This window comes from Adelges cooleyi, unplaced genomic scaffold (genome assembly GCF_023614345.1).
Source record: "Adelges cooleyi isolate 19-005CV unplaced genomic scaffold, UGA_ACOO_1.1 ACOO_flye_CR_arks_rails_tigmint_CR_PRNA_106, whole genome shotgun sequence".
Taxonomy (NCBI): Eukaryota; Metazoa; Arthropoda; class Insecta; order Hemiptera; family Adelgidae; genus Adelges; species Adelges cooleyi.
In genome coordinates this window covers 490,964-508,921 of record NW_026095759.1, presented here as the reverse complement: position 1 = coordinate 508,921, position 17,958 = coordinate 490,964, and the positions used below count along the sequence as shown (strand labels likewise).

The 17,958-nt window shown below is 27.8% G+C and overlaps 2 protein-coding genes across 6 annotated transcripts; both read right to left on the bottom strand.

The window, feature by feature from the left end:
• Positions 1-500: 500 nt before the first annotated feature.
• Positions 501-10,239, bottom strand: LOC126837346 (uncharacterized). 4 transcript variants are annotated; one of them, XM_050571259.1, is made up of 6 exons: positions 10,071-10,239; positions 4,192-4,343; positions 2,025-2,072; positions 1,461-1,835; positions 1,284-1,388; positions 501-828 (listed from the first exon to the last, which is right to left on the bottom strand). In XM_050571259.1, the coding sequence occupies exons 2-6, from the start codon at positions 4,220-4,222 to the stop codon at positions 710-712; spliced, it is 678 nt and encodes a 225-aa protein (XP_050427216.1). In that variant the 5' UTR covers positions 4,223-4,343; positions 10,071-10,239; the 3' UTR covers positions 501-709. The 4 variants fall into 4 exon arrangements, with proteins under 4 accessions (XP_050427216.1, XP_050427202.1, XP_050427194.1 ...); XM_050571245.1 differs by having other exon boundaries at positions 1,461-2,072; positions 4,192-4,394; XM_050571237.1 differs by having other exon boundaries at positions 1,461-2,072.
• Positions 10,240-10,904: 665 nt separating this feature from the next.
• Positions 10,905-16,657, bottom strand: LOC126837371 (uncharacterized). Of its 2 annotated transcripts, none has more exons than XM_050571282.1 (5): positions 16,574-16,657; positions 16,272-16,449; positions 13,620-13,860; positions 13,432-13,543; positions 10,905-12,471 (listed from the first exon to the last, which is right to left on the bottom strand). In XM_050571282.1, exons 3-5 carry the CDS (start codon positions 13,838-13,840, stop codon positions 12,382-12,384), a joined length of 423 nt encoding a protein of 140 aa, XP_050427239.1. In that variant the 5' UTR covers positions 13,841-13,860; positions 16,272-16,449; positions 16,574-16,657; the 3' UTR covers positions 10,905-12,381. The 2 variants fall into 2 exon arrangements, with proteins under 2 accessions (XP_050427239.1, XP_050427230.1); XM_050571273.1 differs by having other exon boundaries at positions 13,620-13,847.
• Positions 16,658-17,958: the final 1,301 nt, after the last annotated feature.

Here is a 17,958-nt window from a genome sequence, read left to right as displayed (position 1 = left end):
TTTAAAAAAATGTCTAATTACTTGCATGAACACTTGATAGAAACAATACAGATAGACCTCATACATTTACTTAACACACATAATAAATAATTAAAAGGAAAACTTTTTTTCAGCCATACAAAATTATGAATAGGACACGGTTAAGTATAATTTTTTATATGTTGAATATTAAAAATCCCAAAAACAATTTGTATTAATTTTACAATCACTTATTTTAGTTTTTTTTTTAATTTCAAGGTAGAAAAAGTGGTTTAATTAAATAATACTCAAAATAAAATAAAACTAGTTTTATTATTACATTTGAAAACAATGTAGGTAATACATTTCTTATTGTATTTTTACATCAACGATATTAAAGAATAAACAAAAATCGTTCCATGTATTGCATTTATAAAGAATTTTTTTTTTTTAAGAGTTCATTGATATTTGACAATTGTTAAATTTAGAATAAACGTTAACTTTTTAGTGTCTCTAAAAATTATGTGCTTTAGAGTAATTAATTTATAGAATTTCTTTTCCATAAGTCTTAGAATTGTTTTGAGGGGTAACATTATGTTCCGAACATATGTTCTTATGATTGAAAAAATAATTAAGTATAGAATTAATAATAAAAAGTTTTTGGAGTTTAAGGCTGGAAAAGTACAGAGTTTTTTTTTAACTGGAAAATCTTTTCCAGCTCTAAACTCCAAATATTTTTTAACTAGAAAAATCAGACAGCAGACTCGGTATTGTTGTTGGGAAACATCGAACGAACTCCATAACTCCCACGTCTGAGTTGTGAACCAATGTTACTCATGTAATAGTAAGCAGTAGCCAGCATAAAGAAAACTGGAAAAAAAAAAGATAGAACTGTTATTTTATAAAAGCTTATATATTATATTCACAATCAATAAAACCTGTACAAATAAGTTTACAAGTATCAGATAAAAGTTTGTGTTCTAATAAAAAAAAATCTTATTATAATTACGACTAAGAATGATACTACGACTAAGTATACATTTTTAACTCAAAGTGAGGTCTACAACTTTTTTCAATGAGACATATTATATAGAAAAGAAATAAAATATGACATTTCTCATATTATCATCACTAATTTTAGATTAAAAATAGAAATCATACTAGAGGTATGTTATATAATTTTTTGTTATCAGTTATGAATTATCATATTTTTAAATAATAATAATCATTTGAAAAAACCTTTTATAGCTTTACATTGAAGCTAAAGAAATCTTTGTTTTACATGTTATTTCAGTTTTAAAATAAGGTGTTAAGTTATCACTTACAAATGTCATTATTTATTATAAATAACTTACCAAAGAACAAAACTGAACCTATAATCCAAACATCAATGCCTCTGCTATTTTCTTTCCTTTCTTCTTCTTTTTCAGCTAAATAAAAAAATAAATAAATAAAAAATTACAATGCGTTGCATATTTAGAAAGTGGAAAGTAGAAACTCACCTGGACTGTTGAATTCGGCCATCCCTGATAAGGAATTATTGGTCAAGGAAGTTAAGTTGGCCACATTTACAATATTCTTTCCAATAATAGATGGTGTTGTCACGCTCATAGTATCATTATCATATTTTTCTGATGTATGATTTTGTTTTGTTGTCTTTGATGTTTGATTCACAAGAAGACTCAAAGGAGTGGTCGATGAAAAAGAATTGTTATGAATGGTGTAGTTTAATGAATTTGTCTTGATTGTTGTTGAATTTTGAGAGTTTCTCCGAATCCGGTTTGACAAGTTGTTTTTTTTCTTAATGTTTGAGGGAATCAATGTAGGATGTGGAAATTCCTCCGATTGAGATGAGGGGAAAAAACGTCGAAAAAAATCTGGCCCCATAATATAAGATCTTTTTACTAATTTATTTATTTTGAACATAATTAGTAAATTCTCAATTTGAAAACAAATGCTTTTGTCAGAAGTTTCTAACTGTTCAGATAAGCAGTTAAAAGTATCTAACTGCTTTGATAAGCAAATGCATTCATCATCGATATTAAAATTATTTAATTGGTCATCACCATTTTCTTTTAAACCGAAATATTCACTTTCTTGCCACAACCAAAGCACTGCAATCATAAATTGTTCTTTACATAATAATTTATACAAAACTTTTGGTATTATTAAACTAATTAATATTTATCAATACACATTTAAATTTCTTCAATTTGTCACTACTTCAATAATAATAAGACGCTGGTTATATATATTTGCAAGAGGCAAAACATAAGTAAAATTTGACTTATATTATTCTAGAAGGAATTTCAACTATCGTGATTAATTAAATGGTGAACAACTATTTTTTTTTGTATTATCTACTTTTAAATTTGAATTTTTTAAGAGATACAACTAAAGTTTTATTTAATAACTTTCTTGGAGAATGGTTAGATTTATATGATTTTTTTTGTTTTTAAGTAGATTATATATTACAGACCATCGCGATCACAGATTTTCTATAAAAAAATAGCTATTCTCAGAAAAGATAACTTAAAACCCCTTATTTTATTATTTTTAAAAGGGTAATAGTGTCGAAAATTAAAATTTTTAGAATCCACCATCTTACAAAATCTGATTCCGACTACTCTAGAAGTCATGTTCCCTATTTTTGCAAAGAACATTTGAAATCAAGACATCTAATTAAAGAGATTTTTTTTGATAAACTGAGACTGCAAGATATAAAAAAACTAAACAAAAACTATTTTAGTTTTGTTTATACAAATATATATATATTTTTTACTACTATATATTGTCCATCAAATGGAAATTTAAAGAGTCTTTTTTATATTAAAAGCAATTTGTCTTATTGTAATACCAAGGTGGGTTGATATGGCCGACGATTTAAATTTTTAACCAAATCAAAAACACTCAAAAAAATTAATTAACCTAATAAATAATATTATTTACATTAAATAGTGTAGGTATTAAAACTAAAAAATTCTCAGCAAAGCTTGGGGTTGTATACTCCTGTAGCTTTAGTACCTATGTTCTTTAAAGGGATTAAGGTTTTTATAAATATTTTATTTCTTTAAGGGCCATAAAGAACAATAATACATAAACAAACCCAAAACTTAAAACCCAAATTTTTTTAATTGGTAAATTAACAATAGACAATTATTCTATAGCTAGACATACCCTAATACTCTCTATACTTATACTGTTTACAGCTATGACTTTTATATTATTGAAATGTTTAATTCTAAAAAGAACGGAAATTATGAGAATATGAAACTATAATTTATTGTAAGTATTTTAGAAATTTCAATAAAATAAAGTTAACATATACTATCAAGGTAGCTTGTTATAAAATATATATTTGAATAGTTAATTCTACTACAGTTATTAAGATGTATTCGTAGAGAAAAAACGGTAGGATATTATAAACACATACTATAAGATGCAAAGCTATAAGTTTGGTTACCCGGGCACATTTACAAAGAAAACTGAAATGTTATCTAAAGCAAAATGATACCTAACAAATTTTACTTAAGAGGGCGTCGCACCGGTGATTTTCAGTGGTAAAAACATGTTTACGCCAACTGAAACTAACTTGTTTAATTTTGGTTTTAGAGTAAAAGCACCCATAATAAAATTGAAAGAGAACAATATTCCAGAGGGCAAGACGATGCGTTTTTAAAAAAAAAAATTTTTTTGAAAAGTTACAGTCATTTAAAAATATTAAAATAGTCGTTATTTCTAAACTATGTATAACTACGTTATACTTGGAATAATGAAAAAAAAGGCACCGTCTTGCCCTCCGGAATATTGTTCTCTTTTAATTTTATTATGAGTGCATTTACTCTAAAACCAAAATTAAGCGAGTTATTTTCAGTCTGCTTAAACGTGTAAAGATGAAAAAATATTTTTAAATCGCTTTCGAGGATGCTGCGATTGTCCAAACAATAAATCAACCACCAAAATAGAGTCCTAGTTATTGAACTAATAATTACACATCACAGTTTAACCTTTAAATTAAGATATTGTAAAAAATTGCCCAAACTTTACTCCTTAAAAATGGGCGGTGCGATGCCATGTTAAGAAACGATTCCGTTGTGTTTTGTAAGTAATGATACGGACATGACAAACGTCACTAGTCGCATTTCGATTAGCGATGTTAAAGAAAAAACCAACTTTAACGTACAATTTTACAAAAAGAAAGTTAGCGGGGACAAAACGAATTTCTATACTTACCAAATAACAAAACTGCAGTAGGAAAAATCATTTTCGATGAACCGTTGTAAGAAAAATGTGTGCGACAATGGCCGATGGCGTCGAAAGAAATGACAAATGAACGGCGTTGCTACTTGCTAGGCAGAACAATTGTAGCCGTAAAATAATGTCAACTGGAAAAGAAAAAACAAGCGACATCAACATCCATCGATGAGTTTAATCTCCTGGAAAAAAAATTTTGGTGGCAATTTTAAAATATCTTATCAGTCATTATGGCGACTATATTATTATCGTGAAAATATAGATATTAAACAAGTTTTTCGGGCCATTTAAATTGTTTAAAAACAAACAATTTAACCCAAAATAAAAATACACTTTTCAAGCCGTTCTCTGTGATAATTAAAATTATTATTATTATTTTTTGTGTTTGTATAAATTATGTGATTTTTTTTCTTTAGACCTAAATAAATGCGAAAAAAAATATTTTATTAAGACAGCCTACCTAATGGTAGTCTTATAAGTTATACTTAAGTCTGAAGATTCCCTCTTTTCTATTTTTCTTTAAAATAACTTGTTGCAATTTCTTATATAATATGTATTATTATTGTTATAGGAATAATGTTTGTTATTTCGCTTTTTACAAAATCAAATCGGAAATTATTATAAAATATCTAATTGATTGCACAAAATGAGTTATCTCCACTTCGGACTACATACCATGTAGTACATAGGTCCATCATAATTCATATTCCAGTAAATTGGGGCACACTTTTTGGCAGATATCACCCAAGTTAAACACGGGATAGTCCTGAACTATGGTAAGAAACTTATTCTCAGATATTAAAAAAAACAATGTTAGTAACAAGGATATAAGTTAATTGGTAGCAAAATTTAGACTCCTTAGAAATGCATTCATTATATTAATAAAAATATGTACATAAAAAATACTACAACATTATTATTAGTTTTAAGTATTTAAGTAAACTAGTAGCACTTCATAAATTATATCGCGTACGACTAGTATTGACAGATTTCAATTTTTTTTCTTACTACTTTGGCTAAAAAGGCGATTTTTTATTTAGTTATTAGAAATGTAGTTAAAAGTAGATTTATTATAAAAATAATAAAAAGATTAGTATATAAAAACTTATACCTAATACAATTTTATAAACAAAAATTAAAACCTACTTTTAGTCCCCATACATATAATTCAATAACTTTTTTTTTTAATCTGTTCTATAGTAATCTAAAAAAGTGACAAAATGTATTCTTTCCGTTTCACTTAAATAGTTTTTGATTCTTTTCATTCATAAACTCAGATGGAACAACAACTATTTTAATGTGATAAATTGATTAAAATAAATCAATTAATCTTTAAAAAAATAACTGCGAGATTTGTAGATACAAAGTATATTTTTCAACAGAAAATAAATGTTATTATAGTATATGTTTTGTCTTAAAATTTCGAAAGCATTTTTCACAATTATTAACTATTATATTTTTCGAATTTAATCCAATAATTTATAAAATATTTACTTTTTCTTATGATTTTCGTAGTTTAGATAATATATGTTTATAAGTTACAACGAAAATCAACATACATATATTTTATACATATTTTATTAGCTTGTTATATTTTACTTTCAAAGTGTTATTTTTTTATGCAATCAGAATTAACGGCTAGGACTGTAATACTTTGAATGATATCAGTAAAATTCTCATTTATTGACTGTTTTATTTTCAGAAAAACTTCGACAAAATTTAATTTTTTTATTCCACTAGTCTACTTGTTTTTTTAATTTGAAAGTAATAGGTGAAATCAGAAGTCATTTACCATAATTATTTTCTGAGTTACGAAGTTACAATCATTTTTTGAAAACGATTTTTTATACCTACTCTGTTTTATAAATGTTAATCAAGGTTTTAGTCAGCTAATTCTAGCTTTTTTTTTACACATACAAACATAATATAAAACAAGTCTAAACAGCACGTGTGCCATTTAAGAAACCAAAACTACTTTTAAAGTTTAAAAACAAAAATTAGTGATCAAAATATATAACTACACTGTTCGGTAGTTATAATTTCGAACATATTTTTTGGATACCTATACTTAAAATTACGACGGCCTATTAGATGTAGGTAGTCTTATAACTTACGGGCAGAAAATTAAACTCAAAGTAAATTATAATTGGGCTATGACATATATGGTAAGCTTACTAATCTGTATTCAAGTTTTTTTTTATTGAGGAAAAACCAAAACAAAATGTAAAAATAACACTTTGACCCTAGTAAATATCTAGGTTGATATAATATGTGAGTGAATCAACAGTCAATTGGTAAGTATTAAAAACAAATATAGAAATATATTTAATGATATTGTTAATTACAATGATGGGTAACAACGACGACAAATTATTATAGACAGATGATCAGCCCTAATCGTATCCTCCTAATACTCTAATATAATTTTATGCACATTATAGCTTTTACTTGCTTTTATTGAATTTTGTACTTCTACACATCTACCTACAACAGGTCGGCATCGAAGCATTTATAATAATTAATAATATTTTCTTGGAGACTACATAAATGTTGACACATTATCCCTTGGTGAAGTTTTTTAAATAATTTAGATATTTAACCTTGTACTCTATTTAAAATTAAGGTTCCTTTTTAAAATTATTTCTGAATGTAACGGCTTTTGATATAGTTATAGATTTATTATTAATTAATGTTTGGATGTCTTATTAAACACACAATGTTACTACCTTAATGCCTTTATTTACCAACCGTTAATATGTTAAAGAAAATATTTGGTATACAATTTATGGGTGTTAGTCGAATACCTAGTTTAAGTTAAATTTTATACTTCATAGTCTAAACTTTTTATAGCTATAATTTCAGAAAAAAAAACGGTCGGATCGAGTTGAAATTTATAAGGAATATTTTGTATAGTAAAACATCTCATCTCCCTTGTAGAATCCATAAGACGATTATTTTATGTTTCGAAAAATAAATAGTTTGATATCCTTTAAATCGATTATTTTAAATAATCAATTTTACTGAAACAGTAAACGAGAGAATAAAATCTTATTTCAAACAATATATCACCGTTTGCAAACAACTATTAGTTGTTGAAACAAAATTGTTTACTATTTTAGAGTTTGACACAATTTATATCTAACTGTTTATATAATATCTATTTACCTATTCAAGTATGATTTTACTTTTCCCTTATTTTCATAGTGTTCCTCACTAGTGTCGTTCAGGCAAACACATTTCACAACGATTTCTCGTGTAACAACTGTACAAGACATACTCTTGCCTTTTTATTGACACATAACCATTGTTATTCTCCCATAAGATACGAAAATGTATGATTTAAACAGAATATTATATTATATTGTGAATTGTGATCCGAGTAAAAACTTATAAGGAAATTGTGGTCTGAATTGTTTTTATATAATACACACGTGTAAAAAATGTGTTTTTATTATACACCCACAATTTAGGTTGTATTTAAACTATAGTCGTCCAAAACAAAATATTTTCTTCGCTTACACAATCTATAGGAACACAACACCTAATGAAATATTTACCAATTTTTTTCTAGGTTATCTACTACGAATGATAGGAAATGAATACATTTTTTTAAATACTAGTGCTTTTTAAATATTTTCAAAGCGTGGTTTTAAAATGTCGTGGTTTTTAATACGCTGCGCGGTAATTGGTTGTGTCTTAATCAACGCGGTCCAAATTTCAGGGGATGACACAACTGCGCCAAGTCCACAATACGGTCTGGAATCACTTACGAACAATTTCATCGATGCCTTACCACCCGGGTCTTTAGAAAAAGGTCTTAATATTGGATGCAATTTATTGTACCACGCGACTTTACACGTCCATTTATGTAAATTCCTTTGGACCAACAAGCGCGATGAGATGGTGGAGTATACTAGATCGGCAGACTTTCACAACTGGGCTAAAAAAATGTTGGTGACTATGGCTGTGTATTTGTCCAAAACTAGATCAATGATGGGCGCCATGTGGGTGTTTTTCTTTTGCACATATTATGTAGAAAAAGAAATGTGGTTTTACGAAAAATCATATCCAGCCCGATACGAGAATTTCCAGGATGAAACTTTTGAGATATTGCGAAAGAGGTTGCAATCGGATTGTTCCGTAATGGTAACTATAGACGGACAGCGCCGTCAATACGAATCGTACATTAATTACATAACTAGAGAAAATGATCCTCGTATGTTGTTATTAAATGTTAACGATTCCAACGCGTATTTAGAACAGGATTTAATAAAAAATCATACGGCAATAATGGTGAAATCCCTGAGTGTCGATAAACTGTACTTAAACAACGTGATACATAATAACGATGTCATGAACACTTTGATCAGAACATTTGGGTTGATTCCTAAGTACCACAGGTTAGAATTATATTTACATGATAAGTTCACATGGGTTGCATTTAGAATTATACCATTAGAAGAACATGTCAAAGCGTTGCAGGACGTTCACCATCATTTCATTTCAACGTTGAAAATAATGATGCTGAGGTTGTGTATAAAACACTTAACGCATGTTCAAAGGATGAGGCGCAGTCTAAACAAAATGAAATGCGCATATAACTTATTGTTTTACGAACAATTCAAGAAGTTCACACAATTGTTAACTTTAAAGAGCGACGATGACGTAAAACTGTTCAGCGAGCTGTTAAATTGCAAAACAAACGGCGATTTTAAAAATGCATACACTAATGGAATGGTTTTGCTGAAAAAAATGTGTCATGCCTTCAATGTCGAAACAGAGATGTCGAAATGTTGTACGAAAAAAAGTATAACTGTAATGGAATTGCCTAGCAGCCAACTTCAAATCATAGATGAAAAAATGGGCCTCAATATGAGACTAGAAATTACATCATATTATGGTGTCGAAAATACCATTTTGTATGCCATATATTTTAATAGTACCCTTAAGAAAATTTTGTTTGGAATTGAATTCTATTATATTCATTTATTTATGGACACCTTTTCTCTATGAAAACATTCATGTACCTAGTTAAAAAGAAAAAGCTAGATCAATCTGTACTTACGTTTTTGATCGACGCAAAAAATTAAAAATAATAATATTCATTTAAAAATAACGTTTATCATAGTTAATACAAGTTTCTGTTACTTTATCATAATAGTCAAATCTAATGTTTAAATACCAATAATACAATAATTGTCAATATCATTATGTGTCTGTTTTTTTAATTCATTCAATAAAATACAAATTTAAAAAAAAACGTAGACCCGATTTTTTTTTTCGTTTTATAAGTTATGGATACATATGAGTTGTACTAAAAAGTCAATTATTTTTAATACACTCAAATCATATACGGAATAACTAGAACAAAAATTAACCAACTATTTTCTTATTTCATTTTTCTAATAAATAATTTAATATTAATATAACTATATTTGCACACCGAAGTTAAACATTTAAATTAGGTGTACATGTATGAAATTACACGCGAAAGTTGTAACTTTTCTATAAGTAGTAGCTTACTAATTTGTACAAGTTATAAAATAACTTTTAACGTTCTTAAATTGTATTTATTTGTTACACTCATTTTCCATCATATAGTTATTATACATTTTCTATTATAACTTTATTGTATTATTAACTTCGTTACATATACAAACGGAAGATGTACGTGAAGCTGACCGCTAGATCTAACTGTAAAATATTAATAAAATTGACTATGCAAAAGTTACTCTGTACAACACTCAATCGTTGAATGGTATATGGTGAATGATAATTATTTCTGTAATATCTCAGTGATTTAAGCATGTTAGGAAAAAAACAAAATATTGATTTAAACGTTATTTTTGTTATCTTACCCTAAAATTGATGATTGATTTATAGACATTAGTTAGATCCTATGTCGTACGTGGACCAGATTACCAGAATCTTCAGACTTGTCCAAAACTTGTGTGAAAATTGCCTCAGCGCACATATAGGCGCCTACCGCGAGGTGAATTTTCTACAACTACGTTTCTATTAAAATCGAGTTTTCAATAGTTACCTATAAGTACAATGGATTTAAAGTAATAGTTATTATAATGAATAAAAGTCTTGATCAAGAATAATAATCACTTTCCTTCGGTTTGTTGTTTTTCATTCATATTTTTTTCATAACATGCTGAAACAATTAACAGTTTATTATTGTATTATTTCCGCAAAACGTAATAATATAATAGCGAAACACTTATTATTAAATGTCCGATGCATAATTGGCAATAATTCAAGTTTTTTTTAGACCGACCCAGTTAAGGTTTAATGTGTATGCCAATAAAATCCATATTTTTTGGTAGGTAATACAAACAATTTAGTGGGCTTAAAAAAAATGTACAGTTTTTTTTTTTGGTCTGTGTTTTTGACAATATTGGCCTTTTGGCTTTTTGTATTATTAAAACAAAATTCACATGTTATTCAGCTCATGTACAGTTTCTATTAGTGGACATGGAAAAAGTACAATGAGTAATTACTTGTAACTTAAACTTATAGGAAGTGCTACCTTATAACGACCAGCTACAAATGTTCCAGAGTTTTCTGTGATTTTTAAAAATCGACATAGCAATATGTTATGAACTAAAAAAAAAAACGAAAATAATAAATATGAAGTTTATTGAATAGAATATCAAAAAAAAACATATATAAATAAAAACGTAGCGCAGACATTCACAAATTTTTCACATTTTTACTAATAGCGAGAAGAACGTTAAAGCTAGACAAACGCTGTAACTGGTTGACACGTAATGTATATATCTTTAAGTCTTCGTCACTTATAACTAGTAAATTTCGAAAAAAAATGTCTTTATATAATTAAATATTATTACTTATTGGATAATAAAATACTCGAAATATACAATATTTATATAATTAGTTACACTCAACCATATTAATACAATAAAAAATGTCGAACACAAACAGTATCAGTACGCTTAACAGGTACATTTAGCGCCGTTTGTATTGGCATTAATTCAGGCACACCACTTGGGGAAGGGGGCAAGGTGTCCGGCATTGCCTAATATACCTTGTTGGGTCGCTAATGGTTCAATTACAAAGTTGTATATTGTACTAATTTTTTTATAAATTAGGTAAAAAAAAAAAAAAAAAAAAAAATAGGTAAAAATGGATCAACGGTGAGAGAAAATAGCACCTATGGAGCTAAAAATGAACCCCAAATGGTGCCAATGCGTTAATGTTTACATAAATAGTTAAATCAAAACGAATCGAATAAATAACCACACGGGCGACGACTAAATTCTAAACAACAATTAAAATTCTATTTCAACTCTAATAGCTATAAACAATCACAAAACAAACTTGGTAAAAAAAATTATAGAATGACTAAATTAGAGACCGGAAATAAATAAACTTATTAAGCTCTAACACATGAAAACAATGAATCCAATAATAATCTGATAACATTTAATGAAAATATACAGAGCCAAATAATGTGTACCTATTTAGTATCTATTTATGCTACCTATTAAAAAATCTTGTAATGATAAAATATTACAAGTAATATTTAATTATTTTTAAGCTAATAACTTTTAACTAATTAACTGATTAGCTAATAACAGCTAACTATAGTAATTAATTAGTACACAAAACGAATACACTTAATCGGAATCTACTCCAGTTTAAAGGCCAATATTGGTATTCTGTGAGTACCAAGTTAGATAACAAAAAACAAAACAAAAGTCCTTTGGAAACGTACAAACATAGTTACTACGCTATTTAACAATATTATGTACATAATAAATACAGTGATTGCATTTCATACACTGACTATTATCACACACACACACTACCATAATATATGTTTTATAATTGTATACTATATTTTATATCGGATAAGTAGATAAGCGTTGTAGGTTTTGGTGTATTTCAGTTGGACGTTAGTTGTTAACGTGTCACGCGCAAGGTGGACACGACGTTCTCCTGGCCGGCAAAACAAACTAAATTTACTTGACGTTATATTATTTGATTGTACGACAGTCAAAGGGAACCGAAAATATCACAATGACAATACAATAGTTATGTTATGGTATATTATAATGACGACAGAGACTTGAAGTAGTTGTCTCATACTCCCTTTGATCAAAAGGCGCCGACCAGGAGTAAGACGTCTTCCCATTATCATTATCCCTTGACTGCTTTGGTGCTCTGCTCTTCCAACAGCACCACGGGGTAATCATTCCTTATGCAGGGGGTATCCAATCGGACGTCACCCTAAAACACAATCAGACATTTTCAGACAGTTATTATAGAATAGGTATTTACACATATGTATCTCCTTTGACTATGCAATTAAAGTCGGTGAAGATAAATAGTCAACTAAAAAATAATACCAATGTGGATTGGTAATTAACGTTGAGACTTGAGACGTCATTCTAACAGACTTTGAACTAGGACCAATGAATGTTACTTAAAATACTATAAATATAATGCTAATGCAACTAGAATAATATATAATATATAGTTTTCAATTAAAATTAATGGCTATCTGTTTCTTTTCACACAAGCTTATTTACATTTTTTGAAATTTTGGGAAAATAAGAAAAAAATGTTTAAAATTGTCAAAGAAATTATAGATGTAACATGACAAATTTTAGTTTTAAATGCTTTGTATTTTATGTAATTTTTCTAACAGTGTTAGAAATTTTTTATTTTTAAGCGAAGCTATTGCTTTTACAATGATGGGGTTTTTTTTTCTATGTCGACCCACAATTTCTTTTAAGCCTCTGAACCGTTCTTCATATAGCAAGTCTATATACTCCTGTCACTTTAAGAAGATACACCAATACCTCGTTTGTCGCCATGCAGGTCATATCACAGTAGGCGGTGCCAAACTATGACGATGTTGCTGGATGGAAACCAGTCGCCGCCGACACGACAAGGTCTTTTCTTAAAGTGACTGGATTATAGATAAGAAATTTCGCCTGATACATTATTGGTAAGAATTATATTACATCATTTACAGAGTTGACCACTCCTTTTTTTTTCAAAACTATAATATAAACTATAATTTTTCGGTAAGCACCAAACATTTTCTGGGCTTAAAGAAAAAAAACCCAGTGTTTTTTTTTTTTGCTAACACTTAATGTTATATAAAACTCAAGAAGTTATTTTTAATCTCAAAATTAAAAATAATTTATTGTTATTTTGTTTTAATGATTTACATTAGTTTACCTGAGGTTTCAAACAGTTTTTACTAATTTTCTTGAGAGTGACTTTTGTGCCCACTTTAGCTTCAACATAAAACTCGTGCGCCATGTCACCGTCTTCATCTATGTACATGGATCTAGAGAAAACAAAATAGGAAATTCTAAAAAAAATGTACGGGGCAAAAAACATATTACAATAAAATACACAGTTACCCTCTTCTGTAATGGACAAATGGGCTAACGGAATTATTGGTGAACTCTTGCTGATGCTGTTGTCTTTGTTTTTGTTGCTCATAATACTGATATTGTTGCTGCTGCTGCTGGAGGTTTTCATTAAAGGTTAGATCGCCAAATTCGTCGTCGGTTGGTAGGCTTTGGCCACTAGCTGAGTGATTCGAAAAACTCTTAAACAGCTTGGACGCTCTTCCCCCCATGATTTTCCTGCGTTGCTTAACTGTGAATCACACAATTTATAAAACTAAAGCTTAAACAGTAATAACAGACATGTTCAAGGGTAGGTAGGATTTTGTTTATAGTTTACAACGAAACGATTTAGAGGTCAAAATACAGACCGATAAGGTACTGAGTAAATACGCAGTATTTTTAACATATTGCTAATGGCGTTGACCAAATTTTGTTATACTTGATAAAACAAAATGACAACAAGCAATAGCTTTGTCATTTCTAATATCGTAAGCCAAATAAAATTTTTAAATTTAAAGATTAAAAATATGTCTTGTAAAACAGCTATAGCTTTTTCCAAGTTCTGTACAAGTTTATGATTTTATATATAAATTGCTCCTTAGTGCAGCAATAAACATTTTAAAAAAATATTGTAAAAGAGTTTTAAAGATTTTTAACGAGTAAAAATGTAATAATATCTCAATATAATTATTATTCATTCAGACATATGTCAAGAAACCAAATTTTTATCTATGGTTATGAATCCGTGATACTTGTAAAATTATATTATGAATATTGTTTCTCTAAAAAAAAATTGTATTCCTTTATTGTACAAAACAGTGTTGTTATTTTTATATAAATTATATTTTACAACTATACGTAATTTGATATTAAAAAAAACAGATTAGGTTAGGGATTTTCATATTTTATCTTATATGAAAAAAAAAACAAATTATATTGTAAGCACCATTTTGTACAGCTTATATTAATTATCAAAGTTTAAAGCTGTTTGTTTGAAAAAAACTAACCTTAGTAGGTATCATAAAATTATAGCCGTGAATAGTCAATTACTTTTTAATATTGTCAATAAGTAATAACTACTATAGTTGATAACAATATTAATATACAATTAATAATTAATTTAAAAAAAAAATACATAGTTTTTTTAAGTAGTTTGGCTATTAAGACACAAGAAACTACTATTCCAATTTAAAACTATCAATACCTATCAGCAAAACTTAAAACCAAAACTAGATTTCTCGTACTGATAAAAGTTTAGCTTAGTACAAATTTATTAAGTAGCTTTCTTGTTTGCCACTGATGTATTTCCAAACAAATTAGTTATCAAGTCATATATTTTCTAAAATGTACAGCATATAATGTTTGTGTAAATTAATACATATACAAGGTAAATTGTGTCTAAGTAATTTATTTAGGGTTTTTCTTAACTATAATGTTATTTATTTATTTCATACTTTAGATTTTATTTTGTATGACTGACAGATATAAACCGCCCATTAGCTCGCAAAGTTATATTATACGGTTTTTATTATAGTTAATTATTGAGTTTTCAGTTAAATAAATACACTGATTACGTTAAATGGTTATTTTTTGTTCGGCACACTCAATCAAGGATACAACATTATGTACACATTTTCTATTATACTAATATAATTAGATATTTATCAAATAACATACTTAATTATAGAAACAAAATAACTATCAAATTTTTTTTTTATAGTTCTCGACCCGCTTAAGTCGGTTTCGACAACTCTTGCTCTACGAGAAACAAGAGTTGTTATCCTGGGGAAATGGGTGTGGTTCGGTGGTTTCCTGTTACCTTCCGCACCAGTCAGGTGGCCATTTCTCTCTCTAGACGGTTGCCCGACGAGCTTGAGAAACGGCCAGACTATCACATTATTATAACAAAAATTATATATTGTCAACAATTTACGATAATATTATACCAAAATGTATCAGAGAAACAAGAGCGAACGCCTCCAGATTCTTTTTTGTAAGTTACTTAAAATGTCAATTATAAGTAAAATGTTAAAACAAGACCACAATAAATTATTTATTGAATTTAGTTATTTATTCTTCAAATACTTTTTGTAGTATATTGTATCTAGACAATTTACGAGTTTAGTAATTTACTAAATTCTAGAATTAGTATTTAAAGTGTTTCTTACAGAAAATCAAATGATAAAGCAATTCAATTTAAAAATATGAAATATCTTGTTATTTCTATTTAATTGGAGACTGACGGTTAATATGTTAATCTTATCAATGGTTATTAGTTAATAATAATATTTTAAGAACATAAAATCTGTTACATAACTCCATAATAGAAAATGGCCATTAGTCGTTCAATATGCAAACATTATAATATTACGTACTATGTATGCCATTTCGTTAAGCTGAATTATGATTTTAAGATACTTATTAACTGTCATGCGATACATTCAAAATAAATAAATAATCACGTCATTTTGGAGAGTATATAATTTGTTAGCTAGGTGGGCGAGGCAACAATTATTTAATTGATAATGTAATGTTAGATTTATATTTGTTTAAAATAAAACCAAATTACTAGTACATAAACACCAACGGCAATAAAATTATAATCGTGGGCGTCCTAGAAATGGGTTAAAATATACACAAAAGAATTAATTAAATACTTACATTCACAGAATTGAAACCCTTATAGTTGCTTGAACATTGTCACCGTAAAATATGGTGATAATATCTATTTTGAAATAATGTGTAGAAAGTAGAAGTATTGTATTCGACAACTTCTTTTTGAAGAGTTAAGTTAATACACCGATGTACAAAACCACAATACAGACGGCGAATAGAATACCTGTAATTTAATGAATAGTTTTTTTAAACGAAAACAAATGTAGTAATAACAATTATAGCTGAGAAATATGAAATATTAATAAAATAAAAAGAAATATGTTTATTTAAAAAGAATGCATTTTTACTTTAGGTAGGTAGAATATAAACTAGCGATTGACGATTATCCAAGTTATTGATCAGTTCCGAGGTAAAACTAGTGAGAACAAGACCGACAATTGATAATCAGCGATTGTCGTTATCACTCGGAATTGTGTTATCACATAAAATTTTAATAACTTAGGTATACTTGATTACCAAATATCCAAATAAAATATAAATTCATGAAAATTGTTTTTTTCCAATTCAAAAGCCGGTAATATTTGTTGCACATATTTTATCTTGCAATGAACATAAAATTGTTCCAAACAATTTGTGGAACAAAAAGATATTGGGACAAAAAAACATTAGACATACGATTTATGGAACAGATGTCTTGTGGAACTAACGTTTTATATCAAAACAGTATTGTGGAATAACTTACAACGGCCGTTCGTGGAAGTTAAAGGTAAAAAGAAATAATTGACACAAAGTATCTTTGGACCAAGAATAAAATATAAGTCAGGTAAAGACTAAATTATTCCAATAATGTTCGTTCTAACAAATATAACGTCCAACATAAATTATTAAAAACAACTTAAAATTGTTTTCAATGTTTTCTGATTTATATAAATGAGTAAAATATTTTTTTACAAATAAGGTTTAATCGTTAGCATAATATATTACGTATTATGTACTTAAGAGGACGCCGCTCAGTTCATTTATTAAGGAGTAGGGTATAGGCAATTTTTTTACAAAATCTTAACTTAGCGGAACGGAAAGCACTATTTATTAAAGGACAAAGGATAGGCAATATTTGACAAAAATTGATCTAATAGCCACTTTTAATATGCTGACTAATTTTTAGGTGAAAAAATATTAAGTTTTTTTAGTTATAATACTAGTTATAAAGTGATATCACTTTTAAATAAACGCTTCGATGCGAATCTGTGGATAGTATGTTCAAGCCAGTTATAGCGGTTTAGAAGATATCGTGGGACCAGCAATAATGTACTTAAAATTTAATATTTAGGCTTATGCAGGGTGAATACGATAAGGGTTAATCGTCTGTTAATAAAAATGTATTGCCATAGTTACTCATGTATCGTAATTAACAATATAATGAAAATATTTTCATTACCTGTTGACTGTTGATTCACACACATAGCAACCTAGAAACTGACTACGACCAAAGTATAAATTTACCCTATTTTTGGGGTTTTTCCTTAAAAAAAAAAAATTGACTACAGATTTTTGAGAAAATTGTATATGTTATAGTTCTATTTTAGATCTACCTTCGGTCTAATTTTCAGATCTAAATCTTCAAAACTTTGCTTGAAAAGGTGAAATAAAGAAAACAATTCTATCCCTTCTAAGGAAAAGGGTTTATGATATTATTTTGGTTTGTTAATGTTTATCGGTTGTACTATGTTTG

What these genes read in the sequence shown, in the direction of transcription:
- LOC126837346 (XM_050571245.1), bottom strand. Translation starts at nt 4,222, where the DNA reads ATGATTTTTCCTACTGCAGTTTTGTTATTTG. An exon ending in TACTGCAGTTTTGTTATTTG is followed by an intron (nt 2,073 to 4,191) that starts GTAAGTATAGAA and finishes TTATGATTGCAG; the next exon opens with TGCTTTGGTTGTGGCAAGAA. An exon ending in TATAATAAATAATGACATTT is followed by an intron (nt 829 to 1,283) that starts GTAAGTGATAAC and finishes TTTTTTTTCCAG; the next exon opens with TTTTCTTTATGCTGGCTACT.
- LOC126837371 (XM_050571273.1), bottom strand. An exon ending in TTTGTCCATTACAGAAGAGG is followed by an intron (nt 13,544 to 13,619) that starts GTAACTGTGTAT and finishes TGTTTTCTCTAG; the next exon opens with ATCCATGTACATAGATGAAG. An exon ending in AAAACTGTTTGAAACCTCAG is followed by an intron (nt 12,472 to 13,431) that starts GTAAACTAATGT and finishes ATTGTGTTTTAG; the next exon opens with GGTGACGTCCGATTGGATAC.